The sequence below is a fragment of the Canis lupus genome, chromosome 5 (genome assembly GCF_048164855.1).
Source record: "Canis lupus baileyi chromosome 5, mCanLup2.hap1, whole genome shotgun sequence".
Lineage (NCBI taxonomy): Eukaryota > Metazoa > Chordata > Mammalia > Carnivora > Canidae > Canis > Canis lupus.
Window position 1 is genome coordinate 11,159,221 of NC_132842.1, and position 19,764 is coordinate 11,178,984.

General features: G+C 35.9%; 1 protein-coding gene across 3 annotated transcripts in view; it reads right to left on the reverse strand.

Moving 5' to 3' along the window:
• The window catches only part of PLXDC2 (plexin domain containing 2), a 510,688-nt gene that overhangs the window by 226,398 nt on the left and 264,526 nt on the right, over window positions 1-19,764 (reverse strand). For all 3 annotated transcript variants that reach the window (XM_072825456.1, XM_072825454.1, XM_072825455.1), the window contains one exon: window positions 6,377-6,523. In XM_072825456.1, coding sequence (XP_072681557.1) covers window positions 6,377-6,523 — 147 coding nt within the window. The remainder of the gene's footprint in view (window positions 1-6,376; window positions 6,524-19,764) is intronic.

Here is a 19,764-nt window from a genome sequence, read left to right on the forward strand (position 1 = left end):
TTTAATCTGTTTTATTAGAGCCTTCAGCAGGAGAAGGAATAGATCTTTTATAGCATGTGGACCAACTCATTTCCCTGGGATGCCGAAGAACAGGACTCGGCTATTCTAATCTCGTGTGAGTTTCATGGAATAGAACAAGGATATGCCTTTACTTTCCATAAAAGTCCCTCAAATAATACTTTCTTCAGGACAGAGAGAATTATTCTCAGAATAATAATAATAATAATAATAATAATAATAAATAGTAAAATGAACTAATTACACCAAAATTTAGTTAGAGAGACTCATGGAGACACAACTCATTCTAGTCTGTTATTAAAATAGAGGAAAATCCTAAAAACAAAGCAAATAAGACAACTATGAGGGTCTTGCTAGAAATGGAGCGACTCAAACAATGGAAAGCAGTAACTTTGTTCCACCAGCCAAAGCAAAAATAGATGAAAACAACTTACTGTTAGTGTGGATGGAACTCGGGCAAAATGTGTGGTCTAGATAGCAGCCTAATCATGATAGCAAATTAAATTGACTTTTGAGTTAATCATTTAGAAAAATGAAAAAACTCCTTTCAACAGATTTTCTGATGCACAGGAAAAAATAAACCTGGGCAGTGTAAGACAACAACTGATTCAGGCACCACAGACATCCAAATTTAACCCTGCCAACATCAACATTATACTAGTAATGAAAGATCCATGGAAATGCTAGTTGAAATGATGTTACTTTCCTGGACAAAAAAGAGAGAGAGAGAGAGAGAGAGAAAGAAAGAAAGAAAGAAAGAAAGAAAGAAAGAAAGAAAGAAAGAAAGGAAGGAAGAAAGAAAGAAAGAAGAAAGAAAGAAAGAAAGAAAGAAAGAAAGAAAGAAAGAAAGAAGAAAGAAGAAAGAAAGAAAAGAAAGAAGAAAGAAAGAAAGAAAGAAAGAAAGAAAGAAAGAAAGAAAGAAAGAAAAGAAAGAAAGAAAAGAGAAAACTTAATTTATAAAAAGCAGGGGAGGGCAAAGTGTGAAGGAGAGAGACTCTCAAGCCGACTCCCTGATGAGCAGCGAGTTCAGTGCAGGGCTCCTTCTCAGGGTCCTGAGATCATGCATGACCTGGGCCAAATTCAAGAATCAGACACTTAACTGAGCCACCCAGGTGCCCCAACTTAACTTTTTTATTTTATTTTATTTATTTTTTTTTTCCAACTTAACTTTTTTAAATGAAGGTTTCTGTTTATATTCATATAGTCTGAGGATCTTCATGGAGAACAGTCCAATTTTCAAATTTAAAAAAAATGGCCACGTCAAAGAACATACAAGTTCCATAGAAAACCTTACCTACATTATGACAGAGATAGAAGAATTTCATTTTGCTGGGGTTTCTTATATAAGGAATCAATCTTCCTACCAACAGATAGAAGATTTTTTAGTTAAGAGTGTGTTTTATGTTTGGCCAAGAGCACATTGGCATTTCCTTGGTCAAAAAAAAATTATGGAGATACAATATAGATATATGATATAGATATAGATATAGATGCATATCTATCTATCTATCTATCTATCTATCATCTATCATCTATCTATCTATCTATCTATCTATCTATCTATCTATCATCTATTTATCTATTGGATACTCTTGGAAAGTACTTGGGAATTAACTTATTTGGGGGTTATTTTTGTTATAAAGAATGAGTACTCTCAAATAGCACTGCCTTACAATCTTATTTTTATTTGATATTTGCAGTGTCCTTTCATATCCATTTCATTTTTATTCTTAAAATAGCACTAGAAGGGAGTCAAGGAAGGCATTTTTCTCCTTTCTTTCAGGTTATAAGATTGAGGTACAGAGAGGCCAGAAACCAAGAAAATGAGTTTTGAGGCCAAGGTTTCATGACTTCTGTGACCTTGGATTCCTTCCACCAGGACAGTGGTACTTCTCTAGGAGTTGTGAATCAGAATTTCATAAACTGTGGTTTCAGAAAACAAATAATTCTAATTTGTCTGGTTGTGGAATCAAACTTTGTACCCAGAAACAAATTAAATAACATGGATATAGAAATACAGAAGAAAATATCAAAACTGTGGAATCTGAAGGTCCACACAGGGAAAAAGAAACAAGTCAGACTGCTTCCTAGGTTTATGGTCAGAAACGTCTAGATCTGTAATCTGACAACTGACTGACTTTGTATAAAGGGAAAAAAATCCAAATAATTACCAGTATTTGAATATAAAGTGTCTGGCTCATTGCTTGCCATATGGTAGGAGTTGATACAAATTTTCACTATCCTTTGTCTAGAAAACATGCTTCTTACTTTCATCTGTCAAAGTTAAAACTAAGTTTTAACATCTGCTTTTTTTTGCAATAATGATTTAAGAAATGTTATTCAAACCAAAAAGGACAATGGGGAGACTGTAATCAAATTATAGCATACATATGTAATATACATACTAATGAATATGGCTTATGTTCTAAAAGGAAAAAGAAATCAGTGTGTTTCAGCTTGTGAAGCACTTGAAGCAAATGATTTCTAAGTTGTTCTCTGCCCTCAAATTATAAGATATTATTGTAGATAGGAGAAAGGGGTATGCTCTTACTTCAATTTTACTCTCTTCTTACTAGAATATTAATCTAAGATTCCAAAATGCTGTTTAGACCCCATTTATAAATGATGGTGGTGGAGGAGAAAATACTTCTTTAAAAAATTATGCTGGGTGGCTCAGCAGGTTAAGCAGCTGACTCTTGATTTCAGCTCAGGTAATTACATTGGGGTCATGGGATCAAGCCCCCACCCAACCTGGCTCCATGTTCAGGGAGGAGTCTCTCTCGCTCTCTATCTCTGCCCCTTTCCCATTTTGTGTGCCTGTGTGTGCATGTGCTCTCTTGCTCTCTCAAAAAATAAAAAAAAATCTTTAAAAAAAATCATGCTTCCAATCAGACACTCCTTTACATTCCTCTGAGCCATTCTGAAGCAGCCTGGAAAGGGGAGGGAATCTACATCTTCAGGGATGCCCAATCTCTAGCTTTCTCATTTGCCAACGCTGGATTAGTTAGCCAAATGCTCCTGTGTCTGCCCCTGGATATATATTTCTTTTCTTTTTTTCTTTTTTGTCTAATTTGTTGACAGAATGTATGTTTTTGGTCATGGAAATTACACCATTTGGTGATAAGATCTGAGAAACTCCCCTCTTCTCTTGGGGCTTAAATTTAAATGCTGTTTCCAGGTAAATTACCAGAGAGCTTTGCAGCGAGGATTATGACAATTATGACATCAACAAACCTAATTAATTAAGTGGATGTGTTGTTTCCCATTTGCCATTTTCCCTTGTGCTAAATAAAGCATCTTAGTAACATCACAGGGGAGAAGAGTGGCCTAGTGGTACTCAGGGTGTGTTTGTGTCCTGTGAGGGTAGGAGGGAGGGTGTTTATGGACACTATGGTGCCCTCTGCTCATAATATGCTACATTAATATCTTAACATTACAATTCTGTCATCATCTCTAAAAACCTGATTCTGCTCCCGGGAAGGCATAATAGAAATGAATAGACTGGAAAGGTGGGGAGGCCAACTGAGGATATTCTAAAACATGAATCACCCTTTACAACTTGGAAACCTCTTACTAATATTTAAGAATCACACTTTAAAAAGCAAGAATGTTAGTAGAAAAAAATTTAAAATATTCTATTAACTATATTTATAAGTTCTAAAATATGAAACCTACTTAAATGAAGGGCTCTAAATGACAATTTTTTCCAGGGGAAAAAAAAGAAACGAAGATATATCATCAATTCTATTATGGTAAATGACATGTGTACCTAGGTATGCATGTGTGTGTGTTCTGTTGATAGTGATAGGGAAAATGGGTAAAGGATCAACTTCTAACTCTAAGAAATGTTCGATGATAGGCTAAAATTCTTGAATCGAAAAAAAAAAACAAGTGATGACAATGACAGAGTAGCTAAAATAAAGGTTTCTACCATTGATAAGTATTTAAAATTCTATGCATGGAATACCAGATAAGTTACAAGCAAAAGCTCAAGCATTTGCATTTAGGCCAACTTTTGGTGTTGAAAGCAACAGTGTCATTCCCATGCTAACAGTAAGAAAAAAAGATGGTTCGTTATAGCATAATTTTTCTTGAGACTAATGAGAGAATTGGAGCCACATGACAACCAAGCAAACCCAAAGAGAAAAAGAAATATTCTTCAAGAAAAAACAAGACACATGAACTGCTGCACTTTGGGAGATCCCGGGAAACAATAAAGTGTGTAAGCAGAAATCCGCTAACAGTTTCACTGATAATCTTTCTTTGCCTAGAGATTTTATCCATAGTGGCTGCTGCAACAACTGGGTCAATTTATGGAAACTTCAGTTGGGTGCACTCAACATTTGAATTTCTACAAAGGGCATTTTACACGATTAAGTGCTGTAATATAGTAAGGAAATTGTCAAAAGCAAGAAATTTCTGGTAAATATTGTCCTAATCTAATCTTTCTCATTTTCTCTTCTTTTGAAAATCTATTCTAAATCCACAAGTGAATCATTTCTGAATCTGTCATCTTGCCTGGGATTCCCTGAATATGGAAAAGAAAAGGGATGATGGAATTCAGTAGGTGAGATGGCTCCTTTGTTTACTTCTCAGGCTCAGAAAACATGTGCCCCACACTGACAGTTCAAGGAATCATCTCATGGTGAGTTATAATTAATTTTCATTTTAACTATTAGGAGTTGATTTTCCGAAATAGCCAACAATGAAGGTTGTTGGCTAAAAATTTTGGTATAAACATCAAATTGCTGCCTCTTGAAATCACATAAGCCATTGAGTCTATTAGCTCTAGTTTTATCTTTAATTCCATAACGGCAATCGCATTTGAAATTTAATTCCATAACGGCAATCGCATTTGAAAGGCTCAAGTTGCTGTGTTTTTATTTTAAGTCATATTAAACTGCAAGGGCATGATTTCTTTTCTTTTCTTTTCTTTTCTTTTCTTTTCTTTTCTTTTTTTTTCTTTTCTTTCTTTTTTTTTCAAGATTTTACTTATTTACTCATGAGAGACACACAGAGAGAGAGGCAGAGACAGAGGCAGAGGGAGAAGCAGGCTCCACACAGGGAGCCGATGAGGGACTCAATCCCGGGTCTCCAGGATCAGGCCCCGGGCTGAAGGTGGCGCTAAACCGCTGAGCCACCCAGGCTGCCTGCAAGGACATGATTTTATTGATGGTAAGATCACAGGTATTATTCATGAGAGCAAAACTAAATAACTTTTGAAATGTTAAATCAGGCATTTATTAGAAAATGACTATCAAAAACTGCTGGAACCAAATGGGATACAGTTTACACACATATTTTGAGTGTGGGCTTGGGTGCCTATGCTAACATCTGAGTCTCATCACTAAAGGCTGGAGACCTTTAGGCAGGTTGACTTTTCCAACACTCAGTTCTCTCATCTGCAATACCTGGATGGCAATAATATTTAAATGATAGAGAATGCTGTGAAGATTGAAAAGCTAACCCATGTAAGCATGCAGCCTGACAGGTAGAGTAGGATACCAATGACCTGTAAGTTAAGTGAGGCCTATATTAATATCCTGTCATTCCCCACTATACCCAGACACAGAAACTACACCTCATTACATAGTTACATTTCTCATTTAAAGAACCAGATCTGGTATAAGATAAACTCAAGCTGAAAACATGTTCGGAGATTTCCAGATTTAATTTTTTTCCTTTATATCAAACTTCTGCCTGGAGATACACAATTTGACCTACATATGTTATTGGAATCATAAATGTTTCTGGTGAAATATTTTTCAGGCCAAGAAATTAATAAACCCCCATGTAAATGGGAGATACTGAATTCCTGTCTTTTTTTTTTTAAAAAATGTTCTCTCGGGATCCCTGTGTAGCTCAGTGGTTTAGTGCCTGCCTTCAGCCCAGGGCGTGATCCTGGAGTCCCGGGATGGAGTCCCCCATTGGGCTTCCTGCATGGAGCCTGCTTCTCCCTCTGCCTGTGTCTCTGCCTCTCTTTCTCGTTCTTTGTCTCTCATGAATGAATAAAATCTTTAAAAATACTAAAATAAATAAAAATGTTCTCTCGATTCATAGATTACAAGAAAACTTAAAATTATCCAAGATCAATCTTGACTTTGAATATTCAACTCATTTTACTAGGGAAATTAATGGTTAATTTATTTAAGTAATTATTAGTTAAATGGATGGTGGCTTCTCAAAATAATTCTTACTCATTTTTTCGAGGATATTCTATGCAATCATTAATCTAAATTTCAACTGCAGAACTAAATAATAAAAAGTGATCACAACAAACAACACTGATATGCCAATTAAAGCAAAAAAAAAAAAAAATTACAGCAGAAAAAGAAACTCAAAATGCCAAAGCACTTACTGCAGCTTGCCGATGAGTATTGGACAATATTCCGTGAATCTTCACTTTGTCCTTTTCCATTTGGTCTATGTTCACCCACAAACTCCGACTGGCAGAATCAGATGGACCATATATCCGAGATATATAGTAATTATGATCTGTGTCCTCCTATAATAAAAGAATAATGCATATCAAGAATAGAGAGCATGGGCGGGCCTTGAGGATATTATGCTAAGTGAAGTAAAGCAGACAGAAAAGACAAATAGTGTATATTCTTGCTTATACGTGGAATCTAAAAAAGCTGAATTCATAGAAAAACAGAGTAGAATGGTGGTACCAGGGGCTGTGGGGTGGGGCAAATGAGATGTTGGCTAAAGAATACAAATTGCCAGTTATAAGACAAATATGTTCTGGGGATCTAATCTACAGCATGGTGACTATAGTTAACAATACTATATTATACACTTGAAGGTAGCTAAGAGAATAGATCTCTCACCACAAAAAAAGACATGGTAATTATATGATGTGATGGAGGTATTAGCTAATGCTATGGTGGCAATCATTTTGCAGTATATAAGTATACCAAATCAACAGGATGTACAATTTAAAGTTACACAATGTTATATGTGAATTATATCTTAATAAGGCTGGGAAAAAAGGAAACATTTAAGTCACTATATACCTAATATATATAATTGACAGAGTTATATAAACAGAATTCCATTAAAAAAGAAAAAAAAAAAAGTCCTCTCACAAGGAAAGAAAAAAAAACCCCTAGAGATATTGTCCCTAAAATTCTTAAAACCAAACAAAAAGTGATATTATGAAGCTAGACATGTTACTATTCTTCAAAATAGCCAGAGGAGTTAAATAACCTCTAAGGAAAGTGAATTAGATTTAAATATATATAAAATAAGCCTCTTTAGAGGAAATTGTTAAATAAAGAAAACATAGAGGAAAATGTACATTCTGTTTACAATAGTCTTTTTACCATGGTAATTCTAGGGATTTAAATTGCTACCTAAACAAAATGTTACTTTTGGAACTATTTAGTGCAAACCTGAACTATAATTACTATTGAGTGACAACAAATTCAAACTTCTCTCCTTTAAAACTAGGGCCTGCTCTCAGTTTTAATGATCCTAAGAATGGAAATAATATATTTTTCCCTATAATTTGAGTTATTAAATTCTACTTTTATTTGAATTCTCACTATTGATTATTACCATGGTGCTTGTCACAAAACCTTTAATTTTTATGTTTCTCACTCAGTGAAGATATTTAAATGTTTTAAAAAGGAATATTGCTGAGGACCACCAAGAAAAGTCATATGATTCTTGCCTAACACAGATTGCAATGAAATTTTTTTTACCATAAAATGTAATTGTGCTTATCAATTTGAGTCTGTCAGATAAGGTATATTTAAAAACCTTCAGGTATACATAAGAATAATGTTTGGTAAATAGAGGGTATATGATTTTGGACTGTGAATTTCATCTGATGCATTTGTTACTGAAGTGTTAATTAAATAAAATATGATTATTCCTGAAATCTAGTCAAAACAGGAATTCCATGTACCTTTTTACAAGTCATCAGGCTAAAATATATGAAAATGATTGTATAAAGGAATTTTCTAAGCAGTATTCTAAATAGATTTTGTCCCATGACTAACAGAAAAAGTATGACCTTAAATATAAATCTTGAGGACAGTGATTAAATGTTAACAGTAAGATTAAAAAAATCTAGGTAAACCACCAACCTCTAATTAAACTCTAGATATCACATGCAAATTATAAGTGCAACCACGATGAAAGATAAAAAAGTTCTTTAGAGAAAGAAGAAAAAAGAAGATACAAAGAAAGAACAATGAGGCCAACGAAAGATGAATGGATAAAGAAGATGTGGTTTATGTATACAATGGAATATTACTCAGCTATTAGAAATGACAAATACCCACCATTTGCTTCAACGTGGATGGAACTGGAGGGTATTATGCTGAGTGAAGTAAGCCAGTCGGAGAAGGACAAACATTATATGTTCTCATTCATTTGGGGAATATAAATAATAGTGAAAGGGAATATAAGGGAAGGGGGAAGAAATGTGTGGGAAATATCAGAAAGGGAGACAGAACGTAAAGACTGCTAACTCTGGGAAACGAACTAGGGGTGTTGGAAGGGGAGGAGGGCGGGGGGTGGGAGTGAATGGGTGACGGGCACTGGGGGTTATTCTGTATGTTAGTAAATTGAACACCAATAAAAAAATAAATAAATAAAAAAAAAAAAAGAAAGAAGCATGAACAAGATTCCAGGCAGTGCAAAAGAGATTTAATATCCTACTGGTTTTCTAGTACCTCCTTCCAGATCATTATGACACTGACTGCCTGGGTTCGAGGAAGGCAACAAGCATTTGGTTGTGTCTCCAACTTGTATTTGACTCCCTACTGTCTGATGCTTCACCATGGAAGTGTCAATGTGAGTACCTTCTTTGACATCAGGCACAAATCATTCTATACATGTCATTCTACTGGCTAGCATAGCTGGTGGGCATCAGAAGCACATAACCTAAAACAACCAATTATTGAGACATGTAAGAGTTTATATATAAAGGAGATAATTTCCCTTATTCTGATTGCTGAGATGTGTAGGCTTATGACTTGAAACTAGTGCCACCATTTTGCTACCATGAGGAAATTCCGCCTGAAGATAAACCAAACATAAAAAAAAAAAAAAAAAAAAAAAAAAAAGTCATCATCTCTGCATACAAACAAGCAAAAACACCAGGTACCTGATCCAATGCATTCCATGCTTGCTCACTTACATGAACAATTAATTTTTTTTATTGTTAAAACCCTTCAATTGAGTTATCGTCAACCAAAAGACTACGGACATACAAGTTTCCCTAATTTCCAACCAAAAGAGACTTAACTTGAGCAATGTTGAGTAAGGCAATCTTCTCTATAGGTTTATAGATCTGGATAACAAACATCTATCCAAGTCTGGTATTCTAGCTAATTACACAGCAGGAATGGAAACTTGTATCTAAACTGCATAAATTATCAAGTCTGAATTACAAATGATAATGATTCACTTAATTTTTCAATGAATCACATATAAGGGGGTTTTGAAAAAAAGAGTCTATAAGTTTAAATAAAAATTGTAGTTTTTCTCCCTATTGCTAGTATTACTAAAAAGAGTTCAGCAACACTGAGGTCAGAGATGTGATCTTTAGGTGAATTATGTAACAGAGTCTATTATGCTGCCAAATTACCATAAATGCCAAATAATATTATCTTTAAAATTACAGACCCTAAGTATAGAGTTCAATATAGTTGTTGCAATTGACATATCTAAAATCACTCTGGTATTTCCCTTAACCCTTAAATTCCTATAATTAATCAAAAAATAGTTTTGAAGTTAACATAAAGAATATCATTATGCTTAAATAATGGATTATCTGCAAAAATATAAATGACTTTTGTCCAGTTTCACTGAAATGTCTAATTGAAAATAATGTTCATTTTTACTTAAATCAGAGCTGCCCAAAATAATGTCACATCTTTGAAAATAGTGAGAAACTAAAGATTAGAGTTTGGTATTTGACTTCTAACAGCCCAAGCTTGCCAAGTTGTCATGACAACTTTTATTCAAAGAACAAGACAATTTATTGTTCACCGAGAATTTAGAGACACAAGTCGTTAAATTCCAGGGAGAGGTGTTTGTCTCAGTTTTTCAAGGAAAGCCATAAAATAGATGTCTCAAAAATGTGACATTTTAGCACTACTATATTATTCAAACCACATCTTGTCCTTTATAGGAGTAATGGTACTTAAAGAGTTGTCAAAAACCACTTCAGGCACAAAGATTTTCCTTTTCTGCTCAAAAGCAAACTATTTCTAACACCATAGAAAATAAAACAAAACACTACTGTGATGTGCCTACTTGCCAATTCATTTAGGAAACCAACTGTTACTGAAAGTAGATGGCACAGCAGGTAGCTATAAATCCTATAAATCCATGCTTCTCAAATATGTCTGCAAATGTGCAGCTATATACAGAGGACATATACCAAAAATACAGAGGGAAAAATCATCATAACTATACCTAACCATTCTGCAACAATCAGTTTATACAATTCCTAACCCATCTTCTATCATTGATGTTTCCTTGATTTTATGATAGGTAATTTTTATGGATGCCTCACACTGTCTTATGCAGTAATAGCATTTGAACTCTAAATTTATTTAACTGAGAACTAAAAAACAAAAACAAAAACCAGCATAGATTATATGAACACTACTGTGCTGCTCATTTGAAATATATAAATACATAAAAAAAAAATCAAAGTTCTTAGCTAAAGGTATTTAGCATTGAATCAATTGGTTATCTCACAAAGACAGTTTCATAATGTATAAAGGAATATTATAATTTGAATGGTTCTTTATATTATATATGGTTCTCTCTATATATTACCTTCTCACATTCATGAATTCACAAGGACTAAATAATGCATATAAAGGTAAATGTTTAACAATAATATTTTAAAGTATTACTTGTGTGTTAAGTTCCTCAAAAACAGAGTTAAAATAGTTCTCTATGTTCTTAAAAAATAATATTGATAGAATATGATACAATCATAAAAGAAAAATAGTGAGCTGGTAGTAATCAGGGAAAAAATCAGGGAAAAAATTACAGAGATGAATTCATTAGTAGCAATAAGAAAATGTGCCCTTGGGTGGCATAATCAGTTAAGTGGCTGACTATTGATTCTGGCTCGGGTCATGATCTCAGGGTTGAGATCAAGTCCCAAATCTGGCTCAGTGGAACCTGTTTAAAATACTCTCTCCCTCTGCCTCCCCCCTCAAAAGAAGAGCAGAATAAAAAAACAAAAATTTATAAAAGTAATTTATAAAAGTTACTAGTTTAGGACATAGAAAACAGTCTTGAGAAATGCACATGAGATGAAATGGAAAAGAAAAAATAAATATCTAAGACAGATAATCATATAAATTATAGAAAAAATAGGTCCTATATATCATATATATGACATATGTAGTGGCATAGAAAAGTTTTTTTAATGTGTTAGAAGAACTATTTTTCTGACGTAAAGAAAGACTTGAATGTATATACTATGTCCCTAGAAAATTTGCAATAGAATTTTGAATATTAAGAAATTCCCTAGTGAGATTTCTCATAGGTTTAAAAAAGAAAAAAAGCAGCAGGGACTTCCACAAGATGGTCATGTAGGAAGAACCTCAACTTACCTCGCCCCATGGACACACAGGATCTACAACATATGGATCATTTCCCTCTGAAAAAGATCTGCAAACTGTAGTTAACTGCTTCTCCACAATGAAGGATAAAAAGACAACACTGAGAATGGGTTGGAGAAGCAGAGACATGGTTTCACCAAAATCCCACCACTGGTGTGGAGGCATACATTAAGGAGGGGAGTCTCACCTGCCTAGCGCCTCTCCCGAGGAGTGAGGAGCTGGTGATCCATGACAGGCACTCCAACCCTTGGGATCTGCACCAGAGAGATGAGCCCCTAAAATATCTGGCTTGGATATGTCCAAGGGACCCAAAGTGCTATGGGAATAGCACTATGCTATGCTACTGAGATTCTCTAAAAGTTTAAAGCAAAGTCTCATTTGCCTCCAGACCCAGTGGGGGGAAAAAGGCAGTTTGGAAAGCACCTGGACTGTATGTGAAATTCATTTCCTAATTTAAAAACATCTGCTTGGGGCAGCCCCGGTGGCTCAGTGGTTTAGCGCCACCTTCAGCCCAGGGTGTGATCCTGGAGACCCAGGATCGAGTCCCACATCGGGTTCCCAGCATGGAGCCTGCTTCTCCCTCTGCCTGTTTCTCTGCCTCTCTCTCTCTCTCTCTCTCTCTCTCTCTCCCTCCCTCTCTCTGTGTGTGTGTGTGTCTCTCATGAATAAATAAATAAATAATCTAAAAAAATAAAATAAAAACATCTGCTGCAAACATATATAAACAAATAATAAATAAAAGCATCTGCTGCTGTAGAGGCAGGGGACAGCTGAAACTTTCCCTGGAGATGCAGGCACCAGTGAAGGCCATTTTCACATTCTCCACTTATACTGCTAGCACAGGTGGATGAGCTTCAACTGGGTATCGCCTTACCACCTTGCCAAGATATGTGGGGCTGAGTGATGATGGCACTATCTCACTGCCATGCTGAGGCTGGAGAGTGCAGGTGGTTGTAGTGCTCCTCTGCTCCCTGGTTGGGGCAGGTGAGTGCAAATGGTCACAGTGTTCTCCTGCTCCCTAACTAAAGTCTGTGAGAGCAGGTAATTACAACACTTTGCTCCCTATTCCCTGGCTAGGGCTGGTGAACGTGAGTGGCATTCTCTCACTCCTAGCCTAAAGCTGACATACACACAGGCAAGGAACTCTCCACTCTCCCACTGCATTCCTAAAGCCCACAGGTGTGGGAGTCAAGACATTTCTGCCACCATCACCACTACCATGATCCCCACCCCCTCCTCTGTCTTTCTGAAGCCAGTCAGCATGCCCTACCCCCTACCGCCTCTAGTTGCCTACCTGAAGCCAATGCAGGCATTCAATTCACACAGCAACCCTCTCCACTCCTTTGAGGTAATAACCAGAGAGATAGTTCCTGGCAGGCCACCACAACCCAGTCTTCCTGTAAAGAAGACCAATTTACTTAGTCTGGAGCTTAAGCCAGAGAAATAGGCTTCAAGTTTCCACACTTTGGGAGGCCAAGGAGGTGCTTCCAAAGAATGTAAGCAGGGAGACACCATCCTTGCACAACCCCATTAGCCTCACTATAGCTTGACAAGACCTCTCAGAAAGGAGCTTATATATTCATCTGGAGCCCTGATTTTTACAAACAGAGGACACCACTAGATCTCCCAGTTTGGAGGCTGGCAGGGACTATGATAATGGCCCCACAGGACTCTATGTATTTGCACACTGTAAAAACTGCTACCTGAGGTTTTGGCTTCTTGTTTCCAGCCAGAAACTAAGTGCTCAATGAGGTTCCTCCCTTTGGAACACTGATGGCTCCTGGCATACTCTCAAAAACAGGGACATATCAGGAATAAATCAGAGGTTTAGACAATCACAAAGAATCAAGAGACGACCAAGAGCTAGGACCAGTTTGAACAAGAAGGTTCATCACCTACACAAGGCCACTTCTTCAGGCTGAGAGAGGTAGCTGTTTCACCTAATACACAGAAACAAACAGAGAGAGTCAAGGAAAATAGAGAAATATGTTACAAATGAAAGAAAAAGGCAAAACCCTCAGAAAAAGACCTTGATGATACAAAGGATTCTTTATCAGATAAACAAAGAATTCAAAGTAATGGTTGAAAAGTTGCTCACTGAGCTCAGGAGAGGAATGGATGAACATAATGGGAACTTCAACAAAAAGAGAATATAAGAAAATATCAAACAGTAGTCACAGAGTTGAATAATACAATAACTGAACTGAAAGATACACTAGAAGGGCTAGAGGGGCCTAAAAGCAGATTGAATAAAGCAGAAGAAGGGGTCCACAAGCTAGAAGACAAAACACTAGAACTCACCCAGACAAAGCAGTTCAAAGTAAAAACAAAACAAAACAAAGATGGCTTACGGGACTTATGGGACAATATTAAGTAGAATAACATTTGCAAGGAAAGACATTCAACATCACTAGTCATTAGGGAAATGCAAATGAAAACCACAATGAGATATCACCTTACACCTGCCTAATGGCTATTATATAAAAGACAAAAAAATAACAAGTGTTGGCAAGTATGTGGAAAAAAGAGAACATGTGTGAGCTGTAGATGGGAATGTAAATTGGTTCAGACACTATAAAAACAGTATGGGGTTCCTCAAAAAATTAAAAATACAACTTTGTAGTTGTATCATTTTTTAATGATACAGAATTCCACTACGGAGTATCCATTTGATAAAAAACAACAACACTTATTTGAAAGATATGTGCACCTTTATGTTTACCATAGCATTATTTATAGTAGCCAAGATATGGAAGCAACCTAAGTATCCATTGTTGGATAAATGGATAAAGAAGATGTGGCATATAAACAATGTACTAGTACTCAGCCATAAAAAACAATGAAATCCTGCCATTTGTGACAGCATGGATGGACCTTGAAGGCATTATGCTAAGTGAAACAAATTAAGCAGAGAAAGACAAATACCCCATGATTTCATTTATAAGTGGAATCTAAAAATCAAAACAAAATAAAACCCAGAGTCATATATAGAGAACAGACTGGTGGTTGCCAGAGGGTTGGGGTTGCAAAATGGGTGAAGGGGTTCCCAAAGTATCAAATTTCAGCTATAAAATAGAGAAGTCATGAAGATGTAATATTCAGCACAGAGAATACAATCCCATGAGTAATACTGCATTATGTTTATATGGCGACAGATGGTAACTAGACTTATTGTTGTGATCATTTCACAATGTATACACATATGCTGAATCACTATGTCATACATCTGAAACTAATATAATATTGTACGTCAATTATACCTCAATACATTTTTCTTAATTAAAAAATGAAGCAGAAGTCTTATAGGCATCTAGAAAGACAAACCAACTTATCCAGAGGGATTTCCTCCTCCATAAGAAGAAAAAACCTTTGGTAGTCTGATATTTCTCCATGATATCCAGTGAAAACAATGTCTACATAATCATTGTGTAGAAGAAAGTTACCATTTAAGAAATTTTTGCCCAACAAATTTGTAATCTAAGTATAAAGGCAACAAACATATTCTTTCTTTCTTCTTTTTTTAAAAGATGTGTCTGGAGTCTTGGAAGCTTGACTACTCTACATTCTCATACAAATGGACCTTGAGAGATTGATTGAAGGTTCTAGTAGGGCATCATAGCTTGTTGTATACCCTTGATTGAAATACAGTCCTCCTCTCTCAGGAAAGGTAGTCCTCTTCCACCTACCAGGCAGTTTCAAAAGAGACTCACATGGAGTATTGAGAGTGGAAGGAGACACCCACCTGGCCAGCCAGATCAGCCAAATCAATCCCAGTTATCAATTAGATGGCAGATGTCCAGCTAGATCATCTTCCCATTAACAAGCATATTTGTAATAAATACAAATACAGAGAGAAAATACCATAGATGAGACTTTCTTAAAATGTAGTACTAAATTATACATCCAAATTAACCAAGGAGTGAATCAAATATGGTCACTGGCCTGGAGCAGCTGTAGTAATCATTTTTTAAAAGATTTTCTTTATTTATTCATAAGAGACATACACAGAGAGAGAGAGGCAGAAACATAGGCAGAAGTAGAAGCAGCTCCCTGCAGGAAGCCTGATGTGGGACTTGATCCCAGGACACCGGGATCGTGACCTGAGCCAAAGGCAGACGCTCAACCGCTAAGCCACCCAAGCACCCCATAGTAAACATTTTGATGATGAGTACCCTCCATGGAAATTGTATTAAGGAAAATAAGACATTTAATTATTATGGTTGTAAGTCAGAATGTAGATGATATGAACCATGAAAGTATAAAAATAGTCTAATATCATGTTTCATGCCAGGTATATATTAAGAAATATAGTTTTTTTAAAAAGTCCAAAAATTTTAAATTCTAAGAAAACCGTTTGATGTAAAAGTCTGAAACTAGTGGTCTACAGATGGCATGCATGTTGTCAAAAGACAGCAGATACAAAGTTAAATTCAGTATTTTCCTGAAATATAATACAGTGAAATCTCAATTTTATAAAATTATATCCACCTAAATATAAATGTGTATCTCTACTCTCCTATCTCTCTATCCTTTCTGATTTCACATACACACAAACACACGCACATACACACACAGGTATAAAAGGCACCAATCACTGGTTACTTCTAGGTGATAGGATTTGGGGGAGTTTCTTCTCTCTTAACTGTATTATTTGAAATTTTTATAATAAATGCTATATATAACCACTTTCTCTTCTCTTTTCTTTACATAAAGCATTAAAAATGTGAAGATGTTTAAAAGTACCAATTGTTGACTCCTGGAATTAAACCACCTACATTTATCAAGAAACACAAGGCCACGATGCTATATACAGTTAATATAGAATTACTATGATGGGTGCTTTGAAAAGTGCTTAAGAAAGATTCTTTTAACATACTATAAATCAGACTTTCACACTCAACGTAGGGCTTCAAGGTCAATAACTTAAAATGGCTTTGTGAAATAGCTGATATATAAATTTCTCTTAAACCTTTTCTTTGAAATACTAGCTTCGATAACTTAATTGATGTAGAGTGCAATCTTTTTCTCTACTTCCTGTAAATGAAAGCAGCACTAACGGAAACAAAAATCTTCATTTTTACTAAATTTTGAGTGAGAGGTACTTAGAGTTTGAATCTTTATAAAGTGATTTTATGATGTAAGCACTTTATAGAAGCATGGCTTAAATCATCTCTCTTCTTTGTTCATTCATTTATTTATGCAGAAATAATTTGTTTTATGTGTATAACGTACAGCATATTCTTAGTGGGAAACATTGTGAGACAGAATGTATGGAAGATAATGTTGAGGAATTATTCAATAGCACGGCTAGATCTTGGCAATATCTATAATTCTACATAAATCTACAAATATAAATCCACAAGAGACATTTAAGGAGTCACTCATGTTTTCCTTTCAGGTATATCCTAGTGTAATCTGTAGGCTTATTTCTAGGACTTGTTTTCAAGGATTTCAGAAGGAGGCAGTGGGCTGGACACACAGCTACATTCTGACAAAATCATGGGTAGAGGAAGGAAGGCAGGGAAGGCTTAGGGCAAAGGGAAAGGTAGTGTGGTTTAAGACATTAAACCTGCTGCCAGGTGATCTAATCTCTGGTTCTCACCGGCTCAATTACTAGTGATTTCTGTCACTTCAGTGAAGGCTATTATGTGTTCAGTTCATTATAGTGGATTGAAACTGTGAACTTCTCTGGGCACATAATTCCTTTTTTTTTTTTCCAGAGGTAAAATTATAGAGAGTAAGGAAAGCATCCTGGACCTGAACCCCCATGTTTTCCAATTATATTAATAAGAAGGTGATCTATAGGGTATGTGGTATGGGCAGATACTTTGTCATAGGAGTATCTCTTACAAAAAATCAAATGATAATATTTCACTTTATTTCACTGGTTCTCAATCAAATTAGACCTATGTATTTAAACACAATTGAAAAACCTACGAACAGAGTTTTTAAAGGAGTATTAAATTAGCCCCACATAATTTCAGCATGATAGGAACGATTACATATTACCTTCAAGGAGCCTTCAATATACATCAGCCAAAACTACAGTGATACCCTCTTCAGATACTAAGAACAATTACATGGAATACAATCCAATTTACTGTTATAGTGTCAGAGGAACAAAAACCAACTTCTGTATCTCGTGTAGATTTTATAAGATTTTGCCCCAATTCTCATTATGCCCATCTTTTGTGCAATAATTTCACCATTTCTGTAAAGACTTTTATCTACTTGGTCTCTTTGCAGCATGGTCTAGCTCCCTAGCAATCTCTTGTCTGTGACTCTTTATAGGCATGATTATTTTGATTATTTTATCAGTTCTTCACAAGAGTTTTGTTAACTGACTCCCAAAACTATAAGATTAATTAAGAGAAATGTGTGTTTGTGTGTGTGTGCGTGTGTGTGTGTGTGTGTGTGTGTGTGTGTGTGAGAGAGAGAGAGAGAATGTATTGTGAGGTCAGATTATTGTGCGAGACATAAAATATGGAATTCTGGCAATATTTCCATTATAAAGCAAACAGTTTCCATTTTCCCAGTAATAAGCTCTCACATACAGGGGATCATTTCTTGTGTTATGTAGAGAGAGGTAAATTGTATGGCCAAGGATACACAACACACTTATTTGTGATCTTTCAAAATAATAACATCAGGGGTCTATAATTCAATTAAGTGATTACCAAGATCTCCAGGCGTTTTGGGATGTAGTGGCATGTGTTTGTGTTGAATCATTTATTAAATGATGCAGAACATATTTTCCTCCTGAATATAGTATACTTTTATCCGGTTCTGATGAAAACCTTTAAACCTTTGCAGAATGGGCCTGGGAGACTATTCCTAAGGTTTAGAGTAGTCAGGAAGAAGACGCTAGAGAGGCAATATGGAGCAGTTTTGAGTAAATTATTAATATCTTTTATAAATACAAACAAGTGATCCCCAATCCAACAGTGGCCACTAAAGAGGTGATTCACCAACTTATAAGAAATCATCAAGGGCTCCAGATATTTAGCAAAAAATGTGTGATTGAAAAAAATATTTAAAACGTGTATGAGATTGCTATTCAAATGCATAAAATTAGCATTAAAATAATGTAGCCCAAATGAGATTTCTGCTGAAGTACAGTTCTTGCCTCAAAATAAATACTAGAAGTTCTAGACTTTACTCTTTATAAGAAAAAGTTGAGGGGATCCCTGGGTGGCTCAGCGGTTTAGTGCCTGCATTCGGCCCAGGGTGTGATCCTGGAGTTGTGGGATCGAGTCCCACATCGGGCTCCCTGCATGGAGCCTCTTCTCCCTCTGCCTGTGTCTTTTCCTCTTTCTGTCACTCTCTCTCTCTCTGTCTCTCATGAATAAGTAAAATATTTAAAAAGAAAAAAAGAAAAGTTGAACTAGATGTCACTAAAAGTGCCTTTCAGGGGAACCCTCTTGCACTGTTAGTGGGCATACAAGCCAGTGCAGCCACTCTGGAAAACAGGATGGAGGCTGCTCAAGAAGTTGAAAATAGAGGTACCTTAAGACCCAGCAATTACACAACTGGGTATTTACCCCAAAGATACAGATGTAGTGAAACAATGGGATATCTGCACCCCGATGTTCATAGCAGCAATATCCACAATCGCCAAACTGTGGAAGGAGCCAAGATGTCTTTCGACAGATGAATGGATAAAGAAGATGTGGTCCATCTACATAATGGAATATGGCTCAGCCATCAGAAAGGATGGATACCTTACATTTACACTGACATGGCTGGAACTGGAGGGTATTATTCCAAGTGAAATTGATTAATTGGAGAAAGACAATTTTCATATGGTTTCACTCACGTAAAAAATATAAGAAATAGTGAAAGGGACCTTAAGGGAGAGGAGGGAAACTGAGTGCGGAAAAATTAGGGAGGAAGACAAATCGTGAGAGACTCTTGACTCTGGTAAACAAATGGAGGATTGCTGGAAGGGAGTGAGGTGGTGGGATGGGATAATTAGGTGATGGGCATTAGGGAGGGCACATGATGTGATGAGCACTGGATGTTATACTACATGTTGGCAAATGGACTTTAAATAATAATAAAAAAGAATAGTAGCTACGCTTGTATAGAGGAGAGGTATGCTCTAGAAAGAATAATGCCAACTGGACTTAGTATGGAATGC